General features: G+C 49.0%; 1 protein-coding gene across 3 annotated transcripts in view; it reads left to right on the top strand.

Annotated features, from left to right (window-relative positions):
• Positions 1–14,599, top strand: part of LOC139409225 (ADAM metallopeptidase with thrombospondin type 1 motif, 10) — a 53,603-nt gene that overhangs the window by 15,239 nt on the left and 23,765 nt on the right. For 2 of the 3 annotated variants that reach the window (XM_071154077.1, XM_071154080.1), the window contains 8 exons: positions 3,057–3,100; positions 3,547–3,652; positions 4,985–5,131; positions 5,290–5,431; positions 6,156–6,263; positions 6,352–6,497; positions 6,948–7,011; positions 7,342–7,453. In XM_071154077.1, the coding sequence (XP_071010178.1) occupies positions 3,057–3,100; positions 3,547–3,652; positions 4,985–5,131; positions 5,290–5,431; positions 6,156–6,263; positions 6,352–6,497; positions 6,948–7,011; positions 7,342–7,453 (869 nt within the window). The remainder of the gene's footprint in view (positions 1–3,056; positions 3,101–3,546; positions 3,653–4,984; positions 5,132–5,289; positions 5,432–6,155; positions 6,264–6,351; positions 6,498–6,947; positions 7,012–7,341; positions 7,454–14,599) is intronic. The other variant, XM_071154079.1, reaches the window with a different exon arrangement.

Genomic DNA, 14,599 nt, shown 5'->3' with positions numbered 1-14,599 from the left:
CACTGTCTCAAAACAGAATACTGATCTAAGTACTGAAAGGCACCCTCTAGCATTGTCAATTTACTTTTTACATTTGTATTTAACCTTTATTTAACGAGGAAAGTCAGTTAGGACAAAACACACATCACAACAAGAGACAACACAATGCTACATAAAGAGAGACCTAAGACCACAACATAGCATGGCAGCAACACATGACAACACTGCATGGCAGCAACACAACATGACAACAACATGGCAGCAGCACAACATGGTAGCAGCACAAAACAGGGTACAAACATTATTGGGCACAGACAACAGCACAAAGGGCAAGAAGGTAGAGACCACAATGCAGCCACAAATGTCAGTAAGTGTTCATGAGTCTTTGAATGAGTAGATTGTCCAGTTTGAGAGTTTGTTGCAGCTCGTTCCAGTCACGAGCTGCAGTGAATTGAAAAGAGTAGCGACCCAGGGATGTGTGTGCTTTGGGTCCCTTTAACAGAATGTGATTGGCGGAACGGGTGTTGTATGTGTAGGTTAACGATGCACATAATGAAACCTCTCTAGCCTAATTCCTTAATGATCCACCACTGTGTCTATTGGACAAACAAAATAAATTGTGCTCAAATCCTTATTTACGGTTTTAGTAAGAACTGACTCAATATTCTGCCCTCGAGATGCCTCTAAGTTCACTGACACCTTCCTTGGCTGTTATGCTCAACTGAGCATCTGGAGATGGAGATGGAGATGGAGATGGAGATGGAGATGGAGATGGAGAGAGAGAGAGAGAGAGAGAGAGAGAGAGAGAGAGAGAGAGAGAGAGAGAGAGAGAGAGAGAGAGAGAGAGAGAGAGAGAGAGAGAGAGAGAGAGAGAGAGAGAGAGAGAGAGAGAGAGAGAGAGAGAGAGAGAGAGAGAGAGAGAGAGAGAGAGAGAGAGAGAGAGAGAGAGAGAGAGAAAAAAATATCAGAGCACAGCTGCCTTGAATCTGACAGTCAAGAGCTGGGCCAAGGAAGCAAAGTGCAGTTTAGTGAGGCACTCTATTTAGGGGGGAAACAGCAGTGGAAACACAATACTGCATGCAGAGAGATACAACAGAGCACTACTCACTGAAAAACACTCCTCTGCCCATGCATGGGCCCCTGTTCCTAGTAGCTTGGAGTATCTTGGGATGTTTGGTCTGTGAGAACAGGTTCTTTATATGAATACTTTTATCAAAGAGGGATGGAAAATTAAGTAACCATCCTTTTAGTGACCGTCCTTTTATTTCCTGCCATTGTTCAGACCGTATCAGTTACTTATCAGGTCTGCTATGTGTCCATAGGGCTTAGTGCCAGAGAGAGAGAGAGTGGGGGGAGGGAGAAAGCGACAGCGAGAGAGGATCGTGTGTGTGATGACATGTTTGAGTGCATTTTGCTGAATGTACAGTGGGGAGAACAGGTATTTGATACACTGCCGATTTTGCAGGTTTTCCTACTTACAAAGCATGTAGAGGTCTGTATTTTTTATCATAGGTGCACTTCAACTATGAGAGACGGAATCTAAAACAAAAATCCAGAAAATCACATTGTATGATTTTAAAGTAATTAATTTGCATTTTATTGCATGACATAAGTATTTGATCACCTACCAACCAGAAAGAATTCCAGCTCTCACAGACCTGTTAGGTTTTCTTTAAGAAGCCCTCCTGTTCTCCACTCATTACCTGTATTAACTGCACCTGTTTGAACTCGTTACCTGTATAAAAGACACCTGTCCACACACTCAATCAAACAGACTCCAACCTCTCCACAATGGCCAAGACCAGAGAGCTGTGTAAGGACATCAGGAATAAAATTGTAGACCTGCACAAGGATGGGATGGGCTACAGGACAATAGGCAAGCAGCTTGGTGAGAAGGCAACAACTGTTGGCGCAATTAAGTTCAAGATGACGGTCAATCACCCTCGGTCTGGGGCTCCATGCAAGATCTCACCTCGTGGGGCATCAATGATCATGAGGAAGGTGAGGGATCAGCCCAGAACTACACGGCAGGACCTGGTCAATGACTTGAAGAGAGCTGGGACCACAGTCTCAAAGAAAATCATTAGTAACACACTATGCGGTCATGGATTAAAATCCTGCAGCGCACGCAAGGTCCCCCTGCTCAAGCCAGCGCATGTCCAGGCCCGTCTGAAGTTTGCCAATGACCATCTGGATGATCCAGAGAAGGAAGGGGAGTAGGTCATGTGGTCTGATGAGACAAAAATATAGCTTTTTGGTCTGAACTCCACTCGCTGTGTTTGGAGGAAGAAGGAGTACAACCCCAAGAACACCATCCCAACCATGAAGCATGGAGGTGGAAACATCATTCTTTGGGGATGCTTTTCTGCAAAGGGGACAGGACGACTGCACCGTATTGAGGGGAGGATGGATGGGGCCATGTATCGCGAGATCTTGGCCAACAACTTCCTTCCCTCAGTAAGAGCATTGAAGATCGGTTGTGGCTGGGTCTTCCAGCATGACGGCAACCCGAAACACACAGCCAGGGCAACTAAGGAGTGGCTCCATAAGAAGCATCTCAAGGTCCTGGAGTGGCCTAGCCAGTCTTCAGACCTGAACCCAATAGAAAATCTTTGGAGGGAACTGATAGTCTGTATTGCCCAGCAACAGCCCGGAAACCTGAAGGATCTGGAGAAGGTCTGTATGGAGGAGTGGGCCAAAATCCATGCTGCAGTGTGTGCAAACCTTGTCAAGAACTACAGAAAACGTATGATCTCTGTAATTGCAAACAAAGGTTCCTGTACCAAACATTAAGTTCTGCTTTTCTGATGTGACATGCAATGAAATGCAAATGAATTACTTAAAAATCATACAATGTGATTTTCTGGATTTTCGTCTCTCACAGTTGAAGTGTATCTATGATACAAATTACAGACCTCTAAATGCTTTGTAAGTAGGAAACACTGCCGATTTTGCAGGTTACCAAATACTTGTTCTCCCCACTGTATGTTTTAGTGTGAGTGCGTGTCAGGGTGTGGACGCACCGACTGCCAGAGTATTCATTTTAGTAAACGGTTTATTTTCCTTCCTGTTCCCAGGTACGACATCTGCATCTACAAGAACAAGCCATGTGGAACCCTAGGTAGGACCTTTGGTTAAACCTGCCCGCACAGCCCAGGAGAGGGCTAACCCTGGGCACACACTGCACACACACAGGCTGCTTGTTGGGAAGCACTGGGCTTCAGTGTCAGACTGTATATAATCTAGCGATGCCAGGGGAGGGGATGTGACTCAGGAAACTGCCCTCATTTGGACTTTGCACTCCCTCACTATTAAGTACCTACCTACCATATCTCTGCTGCAGCTGACTGACCAGCATGACTGACCAGCATGACTGACCAGCATGACTGACCAGCATGACTGACTAGCACAGTCTTCAAATGACATGTAGATGCAGAATTGTAGGTTTTAGTTAAGCATGTAAATGTATGTATTTTTTACTTGTATCACCCCTGTATGTGCTTCAGAATGCATGAACTGGAATTGACATGTATGTTAGAGACCGTATTGTGTGTCGCTCTTTCCCAGGTCTAGCTCCAGTGGGGGGGATGTGTGAGCCAGAGAGGAGCTGCAGTATCAACGAAGATATCGGGCTGGCCACAGCTTTCACCATCGCCCACGAGATAGGACACACGTAAAAGCTCACCCACGTCACCTATATCACCCTAATGTCCCTCATCACTGGGGCCCTGACTTGTCCCTGACCAGGAACACATTCAGGGCCCCAGTAACAGTTATAGTCTTCATCACCTTTGACAAACCCTTTGGTCTTTAGGCTCAGCTTCTGCTTTATGGACCTTGGCTGTTTCAATAAACCACTCTTTCATTGGTGTTACCTGTGACCCATCATAGGAAACCCTGCCCCTATCCTGGCTTCTGCCCCTGCCTTTCACCCAACTCACCCATTCCCCCCACCCCTGCGCTGACCTGGGCTAAACTGGCCCAGCCTCTCACCCAACTCACCCATACCCCCCACCCCTGCGCTGACCTGGGCTAAACTGGCCCAGCCTCTCACCCATTCCCCCCACCCCTGCGCTGACCTGGGCTAAACTGGCCCAGCCTCTCACCCATACCCCCCACCCCTGCGCTGACCTGGGCTAAACTGGCCCAGCCTCAGTGTGAGCCTGCTGTTAGATTAGAGCTGTACCAGAGGGAGAACCTACATAACTATGAGTTATTTCCATCAATACACAACTTGTTAATAGCTTTATGTTTTCTTTGTCATATTTATAACAAGTGGAACAAGTTACGAGTGTGGCTGGTACCGTTTATCATTCTGGGCCTACCTCCGGGCCTGGCAGTAGGCATGGCTTTTGTGCCTTCCCTCCAAGACACTTTGTTTTACTTGCTGGCCTGGCGTACCAGCCGATCTGCCTCACTTAGTCATGCATACATATTTATCTAGGCGTATGCCTGAGTAACATCGGACATGCTCCACTAGACATGCTTGTCATTTCCAAACCTCTTCATACCCTGCCATGAAAGAGGATTCTGTTAGATTTGCTCTGATATTTTAGTTTCAAAAGCCATGACTTGGTATCATTTTTGAAAGTCCACTAAGTAATTGAGTGTGCCATTTACCTACGTGTGGACACAGGCCTCTGAGGTATTTTCACAGGTGGCAAACCCATTGGTGCTCCCCCCTAATGGCTAGTCCAGGTACCTTTGAACTGGATGGGGTGCTTGTACCCTGGGGCTGTCTAGACGGTGGGCCTTGTCTTTTACAGTGCATATGGAAGTCTGTGTCAGACAGAGAGAGCAGAGCACAGAGACACTTTGCTGCCTGTTAGAATCTGCACAGGCCCAGTTCCGCACTCATGGTGTTAATATGATTTTAACAGGGAGAGGATGTTTGAGCAAAACATTTCCTTTTACTCGATACATCACCAATACCCCCAATAACTTTTGCACTCATGCTCAGTCACCCAGGAGATATATCAACGCAGTACCATCTGTCTCCCTGCAGGTTTGGGATGAACCATGACGGAGTGGGCAACGCCTGTGGCTCCCGCAGTCAGGAGACAGCCAAGCTGATGGCTGCACACATCACCATGAAGACCAACCCCTTCGTCTGGTCTGCCTGCAGCCGAGACTACATCACCAACTTCCTGGAGTGAGTCTGACACTCACCTCCAATACACAGGATATTAAAGGGAGTTGCAGGGTTTATGTGTGGACAGTGGGATAGATTAACTAGCTAAGTACATTGTGGGTGAGGTCAATGTTTGTTGGGCCTGTTTTCATTCTAGTCTCCTGTTTGTTTCCCTACAGCTCAGGTATGGGTTCATGCCTCAACAACATCCCACCGAAGCAGGAGTTTGTGTACCCCACCACGGCCCCCGGCCAGGCCTACGATGCAGACGAGCAGTGCCGCTTCCAGTACGGAGTGAAGTCTCGGCAGTGTAAATACGGGGTACCTACTCACCTTCCTCTTCTAACTCGCCTGATAAGGCTGCATGGTCATTTTTGACAGATCCATTCAGTACTATGTGTGTGACCATGTAGAAATTATACTGACCCAAATCTTCTGATCCATCAGTACCACGTGCACCGTATGTCCTCTCCCGCCTTCCCCTACTCCAGAGCAGACATGCGTCTCTCTTCTCCTCCGTTTGTAGGCCAGCTCTCCTCTCCTCTCTGGCATATCTCTGGCTCTCTGCCCACTGTGATCAGTGCAGCATGAAGGCAGACAGAGTAGCCACTGGATATACTGCTATTTATTTGTCTCCTAGCTAGAGTTGACATGTTCTTTTTAACCAGTCCCATTGGTTTTTGGCCCCATGTTGAAGAGTTTATGAAGAAGTCTTGTGCTATCTTTATTGTATGACATCTTTTTATTAGATGGTCTATTTTATTGGCCCGACAGCTGAGTGAACAGACATCTGGCACAAAATAGTACTTTATAGTGTCATTATCATTGATACTATGCAGTCAGTACAATAAAATACAGTGCCATAAGTTATTACCGTTGTAAAAGCCTTAAATACATTAGCACCACAGAGCCCAGAAGTAGTTGAACCAACCGCTGGTGCCGTCTGCTCCGGGTCAGTGGGCCCTCTTGGCTGGGCTCATCAGGGCCTGTTGTCTCTATATGGTCTGAAATGGACACACTCTGACAGCTCTCCCTGTGTCTGCAGGAAGTCTGCAGTGAGCTGTGGTGCATGAGCAAGAGCAACCGCTGCATCACCAGCAGCATACCCGCTGCAGAAGGAACCATCTGTCAAACCAATACCATAGAGAAAGGGGTAAGCACTGGAATGTTCCATGATCAACAGAAATGAGGGGGGGGGGGTGTGTTTGGTTTTTATTTCATTAGTCTTCTGTGTGTTACAGTGGTGCTATAAGAGGGTGTGTGTGGCCTACGGGACCCGGCCAGAGGGCGTGGACGGCGGGTGGGGTCTCTGGACCCCCTGGGAGGAGTGCAGCCGTACCTGTGGGGGAGGAGTGTCCTCCTCCATCCGCCACTGTGACAGCCCCAGGTGAGTGGTGCTGCAGATGGATGGGGATGTGGATCTCAACTCTGGCCATAGGACGGACAGTAGGCAGTGAATTCACAGCCACTGTAGAACTGTAAAGCCATTGGGTTGTGTCTGGCTGGCTCTTCCTAACTTGTTTGTGGAGGATGATAGATGCCAGTCTACCACCAATCATTTTAACATCCCACTATAATCACCCACGTGCAACAATGACAGCCGTATTAAAGGATATCAACATAGACCGTGGAAAACTGACTTTTTTCTGGTGTTTTTACTGAGGAGTTAGTCTAATTGACTTGGATAGTTGAGTAATAAAAATACAGACCGTCAGAGATTGAAGCAGGGTGGTAGAGCGAGGCTAGCCAGGCGGGAGGAGAATAGAGCCCAGTGTGATTGGGGAGTTATTGTTCAATTGTACTCAGATGTGTTTTGCCTCTGCTTTTCTGGTTCCAGGCCAACGATTGGTGGAAAGTATTGTCTGGGAGAGAGGAAGCGCTTCAGATCGTGCAATATTGATGTGAGTGGGGGAGCAGAGCAGAGTGGAGAAGTAGCTCCCTCTTAGAGGCCTACAGTACCATCACCATACTCATCCTGGCCCGGCCCAACTCTACAGCTCTCAGACTGACCTAATTAACAGCAGCCTGCCCAGCCCAGAACTAATTCCCTCAGTGTGTGTGTGTGTGTGTGTGTGTGGATGTGTGCGTTTGGTGGAGTGTAGAGGCTTACTTTAAATGACTGCTGGGAGCAAAAGAGACAGGAGAGGGAATAAAGTGGATGTCTGATGTTGAGAGGCCTGAGATTTTACTGACACAGAGCTGATCTCTGCCCCTCTGTGTGTCTGTCTCAGGAGTGTCCTGCAGGCTCTCAGGATTTCCGGGAGATTCAGTGCGCCGATTTCGACAACGTTCCTTTCCGGGGGAAATTCTACACCTGGCAACCCTACAGAGGAGGTGCGTACAGTAAGTGTGTGTGTCCCACCCTCCTCCACAGCAGACTGGGATACATCATTACAGAGGTAACTACACTGTCTGCTCGGTGGTCATTTCAGGTTGAAAACGTCTGTAGACAGTCTGCAGATATGGAGAAAGCTGACACATCTGCCTGGGAGTTCACATAGAGAGAATAGTGCAGCAGCACATGGGGAGAGCTGAGCAGGAGAGTGCTGCCAGACCATGGGCCCAGAAAGGGAAGAGGGGAGAGCTGAGCAGGAGAGTGCTGCCAGACCATGGGCCCAGAAAGGGAAGAGGGGAGAGCTGAGCAGGAGAGTGCTGCCAGACCATGGGCCCAGAAAGGGAAGAGGGGAGAGCTGAGCAGGAGAGTGCTGCCAGACCATGGGCCCAGAAAGGGAAGAGGGGAGAGCTGAGCAGGAGAGTGCTGCCAGACCATGGGCCCAGAAAGGGGAGAGCTGAGCAGGAGAGTGCTGCCAGACCGTGGGCCCAGAAAGGGAAGAGGGGAGAGCTGAGCAGGAGAGTGCTGCCAGACCGTGGGCCCAGAAAGGGAAGAGGGGAGAGCTGAGCAGGAGAGTGCTGCCAGACCGTGGGCCCAGAAAGGGAAGAGGGGAGAGCTGAGCAGGAGAGTGCTGCCAGACCATGGGCCCAGAAAGGGAAGAGGGGAGAGCTGAGCAGGAGTGCTGCCAGACCATGGGCCCAGAAAGGGAAGAGGGGAGAGCTGAGCAGGAGAGTGCTGCCAGACCATGGGCCCAGAAAGGGAAGAGGGGAGAGCTGAGCAGGAGAGTGCTGCCAGACCGTGGGCCCAGAAAGGGAAGAGGGGAGAGCTGAGCAGGAGAGTGCTGCCAGACCGTGGGCCCAGAAAGGGAAGAGGGGAGAGTGCTGCCAGACCGTGGGCCCAGAAAGGGAAGAGGGGAGAGCTGAAAAGAAGAGAGGAGAGGATAAGGGGAGAGACGAGGAGAGGGGAAAGCTGCAGACAATCTCCTGTCTGGCTAGAATTCCTGTGCTTGATGAGCGCTGCTCTGGATGCGAAAGATAAACACTTTCGACGACATAGCTGCTTTTAATCTACCAGTCCAATAACATAATGGCTTACAGAGGGGCCCTCTCCAACTCCAGGCAACAAGTGCTCCTTTCATCAAGTCAGCTGATTTTACAATGGAAATCCCTTGCAGCTGTTAAAATACGAGTTGTGCCACAGTCTGCCCTGCGTTAGGGCCATATCACACATCCCAGCCCCCTTCACTCTCTTTCTACATTCCTCCCTATTTCTCCCTCTATTCGGCTTTCTTTCCCCCTCTCTCTTGCTCTTTCCTCTCTCCTCTCTGCTGCCTCTCTCTTTCCGTCTGTCCTGTAGTTGGACACCTCTAGCAGACCATCGGGCTCGGCTCAGACAGCCAAGGATAGTTTATAAAAAAAAGCGTGCAGCGTTTTAGCAGTCATATACATTTTTTTCTGAGGCATAAGCCATCCACATTGTTGCGATTGGTCCAACAACTTTCGCAGGCTGCCTTCCTTCAGCAGGCCCCCCAAGTCAGTCAGCCATCCAGCCTACAAACCTGCTTAGTTTCAGACTGGAGGCAAGCCTGCCAAAGCACAGTACCATGGGAGTTTGAGTTTTCCATCATCCCACAGCTTTGTTATCCGCAAGCCTCACAGGCAGCACATACTGTACCTGTTTCAGCGGTGCCAGCACAAACAGAGCCCAAAAGAGATTTCAACAACTTTTCAAACAGTGGAACTAGCTGGAAATGGGTATACTTGGCTTGTACACAGCCGTGGCAGTATTAGATGATTTGTCACAGCCTATAAAGTGATATGTTAGACTATGGGCTGCTCTCCCAGCACACAGGGGGGTTGTGGGCTGTGATGCCAGAGCACCCTGGCTAAGCGAGAGGCTTCATGGGAGGCCAGTGGAAAGGCACTCTGCTGCCTGCCTGGTCCTGACTGTCAGCTGGTTACCCTGTGCTGCCTGCCTGGTCCTGACTGCCAGCTGGTTCCATTGTGCTGCCTACCTGGTCCTGACTGCCAGCTGTTTACCCTGTGCTGTCTGCCTGGTCCTGACTGCCAGCTGGTTCCACTGTGCTGCCTACCTGGTCCTGACTGCCAGCTGGTTCCACTGTGCTGCCTACCTGGTCCTGACTTGTCAGCTGGTTCTACTGTGCTGCCTGCCTGGTCCTGACTGTCAGCTGGTTACCCTGTGCTGCCTGCCTGGTCCTGACTGCCAGCTGGTTCCACTGTGCTGCCTGCCTGGTCCTGACTTGTCAGCTGGTTCCACTGTGCTGCCTACCTGGTCCTGACTTGTCAGCTGGTTCCACTGTGCTGCCTACCTGGTCCTGACTGTCAGCTGGTTCCACTGTCTTGCCTGTTGGTCCTGACTTGTCAGCTGGTTCCACTGTGCTGCCTACCTGGTCCTGACTTGTCGGCTGGTTCCACTGTGCTGCCTGCTGGTCCTGACTTGTCGGCTGTTTCCACTGTGCTGCCTACCTGGTCCTGACTTGTCAGCTGGTTCCACTGTGCTGCCTACCTGGTCCTGACTGTCAGCTGGTTCCACTGTCTTGCCTGCTGGTTATGACTGTCAGCTGGTTCCACTGTGCTGCCTCCCTGGTCCTGACTTGTCAGCTGGTTCCACTGTCTTGCCTGCTGGTCCTGACTTGTCAGCTGGTTCCACTGTGCTGCCTGCCTGGTCCTGAATTTTGCCCAATTAACACTTATTTCTACTCTCACATGACCAGAGCCTGGCCAGGTTATAAAGCATGGAAACTGTGTTGACTAAAGGGTGGTGGTAAGTAAAGTGAGACAATGGCTGGGTTGTGATGTATGTGTGTTGCATTGTGTGTACGTGTTTGTGCTATGTGTTGGGTCGGCCCATAGAGCAGATGTGCTGGCGTTTCTGTGCTGAGACATTGATTGGCCTTGTCAGCCAGTAAGAGAGCTCAGTGTGGTCGCTGGTATGCTCTGGAATATGGAATAAATGAGAGCACCTGTCAGTGCACAAATAACACCCTCCCCCCTCTCTTTCCCCTCTCTCTCTTTCCCCTCTCTCTCTCTTTCCCCTCTCTCTCTCTTTCCCCTCTCTTTCTCTTTCCCCTCTCTCTCTCTTTCCCCTGTCTCTCTCTTTCCCCTGTCTCTCTCTTTCCCCTCTCTCTCTCTTTCCCCTGTCTCTCTCTTTCCCCTCTCTCTCTCTTTCCCCTCTCTCTCTCTTTCCCCTCTCTCTCTCTTTCCCCTCTCTCTCTCTTTCCCCTCTCTCTCTCTTTCCTCTGTCCCTCTCTTTCCTCTGTCCCTCTCTTTCCCCTCTCTCTCTCTTTCCTCTGTCCCTCTCTTTCCCCTCTCTCTCTCTTTCCTCTGTCCCTCTCTTTCCTCTGTCCCTCTCTTTCCCCTCTCTCTCTCTTTCCTCTGTCCCTCTCTTTCCTCTGTCCCTCTCTTTCCTCTGTCCCTCTCTTTCCCCTCTCTCTCTCTTTCCTCTGTCCCTCTCTTTCCCCTGTCCCTCTCTTTCCTCTGTCTCTCTCTTTCCCCTGTCCCTCTCTTTCCTCTGTCTCTCTCTTTCCTCTGTCCCTCTCTTTCCCCTGTCCCTCTCTTTCCTCTGTCCCTCTCTTTCCCCTCTCTCTCTCTTTCCTCTGTCCCTCTCTTTCCCCTCTCTCTCTCTTTCCTCTGTCCCTCTCTTTCCTCTGTCCCTCTCTTTCCTCTGTCCCTCTCTTTCCCCTCTCTCTCTCTTTCCTCTGTCCCTCTCTTTCCTCTGTCCCTCTCTTTCCTCTGTCCCTCTCTTTCCTCTGTCCCTCTCTTTCCTCTGTCCCTCTCTTTCCTCTGTCCCTCTCTTTCCCCTCTCTCTCTCTTTCCTCTGTCCCTCTCTTTCCTCTGTCCCTCTCTTTCCTCTGTCCCTCTCTTTCCCCTCTCTCTCTCTTTCCTCTGTCCCTCTTTCCTCTGTCCCTCTCTTTCCTCTGTCCCTCTCTTTCCTCTGTCCCTCTCTTTCCTCTGTCCCTCTCTTTCCTCTGTCCCTCTCTTCCCCCCCCCCCTCTCTCTCCCTCTCTTTCCTCTCCCCCTGTCCGTTTTTCTGCAAGTCTGCAGGATTTCCACATTCCAGTTTCCCAGGGAATTTGCTGAGAGTTGCACTGTTTCTGTTAGCGCCCTCTCCTTTTTGTTGTTGTGAGCGTTTGACCCCACCGTGCTGTTAGCGAAACCAAGAGCCTCAGAACCCACAGCCCTGATCAGTCCCAGACCTTAGGTGGTAGAGGGGTGGCACAGACAAAGAGGGGGCAGAGGGGACAAAAGGGTTGTGTGTGGATAGAAGGAGTGAAGGGGGGACTTAATCACAATCAGCTGCTTGTTCTCTTGATGTTAGCAATCCAAACTGTGCTCTCTCCCCTCTATAGCCCCTCCACCTCCCCACTCTCCTCTCTGTCTTTGGCACCCGAGTCCTTACAGCTGTGGGAGAACAAACTAACTGTGTCGAACCTAAAACTCAAAATCCCATTAAAATACCATGCGTGGCCATCAGACACATTAGAGCAGCCCGGGGTTTTCTCAGTAATGAAGGGGAATGGTTGGAGTAATTGTGTTGTCTTCACCCAACAAGAGGCCTCACGGCTGAAAGTGCTAATAAAGAGCGAAGTGGAAGCGATTTGTTTTCGTGTTTGTGATAACGTTGTGTAATGTTGTAAACTCGACACAGCAGCAGTGCAGCTCAAAATCGCAATGCGTAAATGTGTTTGAGCAATGAAATGGTGTGAGAGTCAGAGAGTATGCCATTTAAAATGCTGAGTCTGGTGGTGTTGTCTCTGCTTGCTGCTGCAGATGGGATCCTATAGACCAGGGGTGGGAAACTCCAGTCCTCCAGGGCCTGACTGGTCTCACACTTTTCTCCATCCCTAGCAAACACAGCTGATTAATCAAATGATGCTTCTCTGTTTATCATATATGCATAGTCACTTTAACTATACATTCATGTACATACTACCTCAATTGGCCCGACCAACCAGTGCTCCCGCACATTGGCTAACCGGGCTATCTGCATTGTGTCCTGCCGCCCACCAACCCCTCTTTTACGCTACGGCTACACGATACTGCTACTCTCTGTTTATCATATATGCATAGTCACTTTAACCATATCTACATGTACATACTTACCTGGCCATAGAGAGGCTTTTTATTCTCTATTTTGGTTAGGCCAGGGTGTGACTAGGGTGAGCGTTCTGTTCTCTTTTCTATGTTTTTGTTCTATGTTTTGTATTTCTGGTTTTGGCCTGGTATGGTTCCCAATCAGAGGCAGCTGTCAATCGTTGTCTCTGATTGAGAACCATTCTTAGGCAGCCTGTTTTCCCACTATGGGTTGTGGGTAGTTATTTTCTGTTTAGTGTGTTTTGCACCTGACGAAGCTGTTTCAGTTGTTTCTTTTGTTCCTTGTTGTATTTAGTGTTCAGTTTATTAAAGTAATGATGAACACTTACCACGCTGCATATTGGTCCGATCCTTCCTACTCCTCCTCAGAAGAGGAGGACGAAAATCGTTACAAAACTACCTCAATCAGCCTGACTAACTAGTGTCTGTATGTACCCTCGCTACTGTGTATATACCCTCGCTACTGTATATATCCTCGCTACTGTATATATCCTCGCTACTGTATATATCCTCGCTACTGTATTTAACCTTGCTACTGTATATAGCCTCGCTACTGTTTTAGCCTTGCTACTGTTTTAGCCTCGCTCCTCTATATAGCCTCGCTACTCTATATAGCCTCGCTACTCTATATAGCCTCGCTACTCTATATAGCCTCGCTACTCTATATAGCCTCGCTACTCTATATAGCCTCGCTACTGTTTTAGCCTTGCTACTGTTTTAGCCTCGCTCCTCTATATAGCCTCGCTACTCTATATAGCCTCGCTACTCTATATAGCCTCGCTACTGTTTTAGCCTCGCTGCTGTATGTAGCCTCGCTGCTGTATGTAGCCTTGCTACTGTTTTAGCCTCGCTACTCTATATAGCCTCGCTACTCTATATAGCCTCGCTACTCTATATAGCCTCGCTACTCTATATAGCCTCGCTACTGTTTTAGCCTTGCTACTGTTTTAGCCTCGCTACTCTATATAGCCTCGCTACTCTATATAGCCTCGCTACTGTATGTAGCCTCGCTACTGTTTTAGCCTCGCTGCTGTATGTAGCCTCGCTGCTGTATGTAGCCTTGCTACTGTTATTTTTCACTGTCTTTTTACTGTTTTTATTTCTTTACTTACCTATTGTTCACCTAATACCTTTTTTGCACTGTTGGTTAGGGCTTGTAAGTAAGCATTTCACTGTTTTTGGCGCACGTGACAAATGAACTTTGATTTGATTTGAAATTGCATTCTAAACTGAAGATCATGATTAGGTGACTATTGGAGTCAGGTGTGTTAGCTGGGGCAAAACTCTGATGCCAATCAGGCCCTCGAGGACTGGAATTGCCCACCCCTGCTATAGAGGACCAGCTGCTTCTCTGGTCAACTCAATCTAGCTTTTAATCATGCTACTGTATGTGTTGTTTGCCAAAAGTATTACGTGACACCTAATGAAACATACAGCTCTCAATAACCTCTGACTTATTTCTGATGGTATTTTCATGTCCTTCCCAAAACACCAACCATCTATGGGATTCTATAGAGGACCTTCACAGTTGCTCCTCTCACCACCAGCCTGTACTGATGACGACAGGAAGGATGGGCCCATGGACTCATGCTTCTTACGCCAAATCCTGACTCTGCCATCAGCATGACGCAACAGGAACAAGGATTTGTCAGACCAGGCAATGTTTTTCCACTCCTAAATTGTGCAGTGTTGGTGATCACATGTCCACTGGAGCTACTTCTTCAATGTTTTTAGCTGATAGAAGTGGTACCTGGTGTGGTTGTCCGGCTGTAGTAGACCATCCGTGACAAGGAAAGACGAGTTGTGCGTTCCGAGATGCCGTTCTGCACACCATTGTTGTACTGTGTCTTGTACTGTGTAGTTATTTGTCTTTTTGCGGCCCGCTTGCACAATTCTTTCCATTCTCCTTCAACCTCTCTCATCAAAAAGCTGTTTTTGCCCACAGGACTGCCGCTGACTGGATGTTTTCTGTTTGTCACACCATTCTCTGTAAATCATAGACACTGTCGTGTGTGTGAAAATCCCAGGAGGGTGGCTGTTTTT

The sequence above is a fragment of the Oncorhynchus clarkii genome, chromosome 5 (genome assembly GCF_045791955.1).
Source record: "Oncorhynchus clarkii lewisi isolate Uvic-CL-2024 chromosome 5, UVic_Ocla_1.0, whole genome shotgun sequence".
Classification (NCBI taxonomy): domain Eukaryota; kingdom Metazoa; phylum Chordata; class Actinopteri; order Salmoniformes; family Salmonidae; genus Oncorhynchus; species Oncorhynchus clarkii.
The sequence above is the reverse complement of the archived record's forward strand: the minus strand, read 5'-3'. Positions and strand labels throughout refer to the sequence as shown.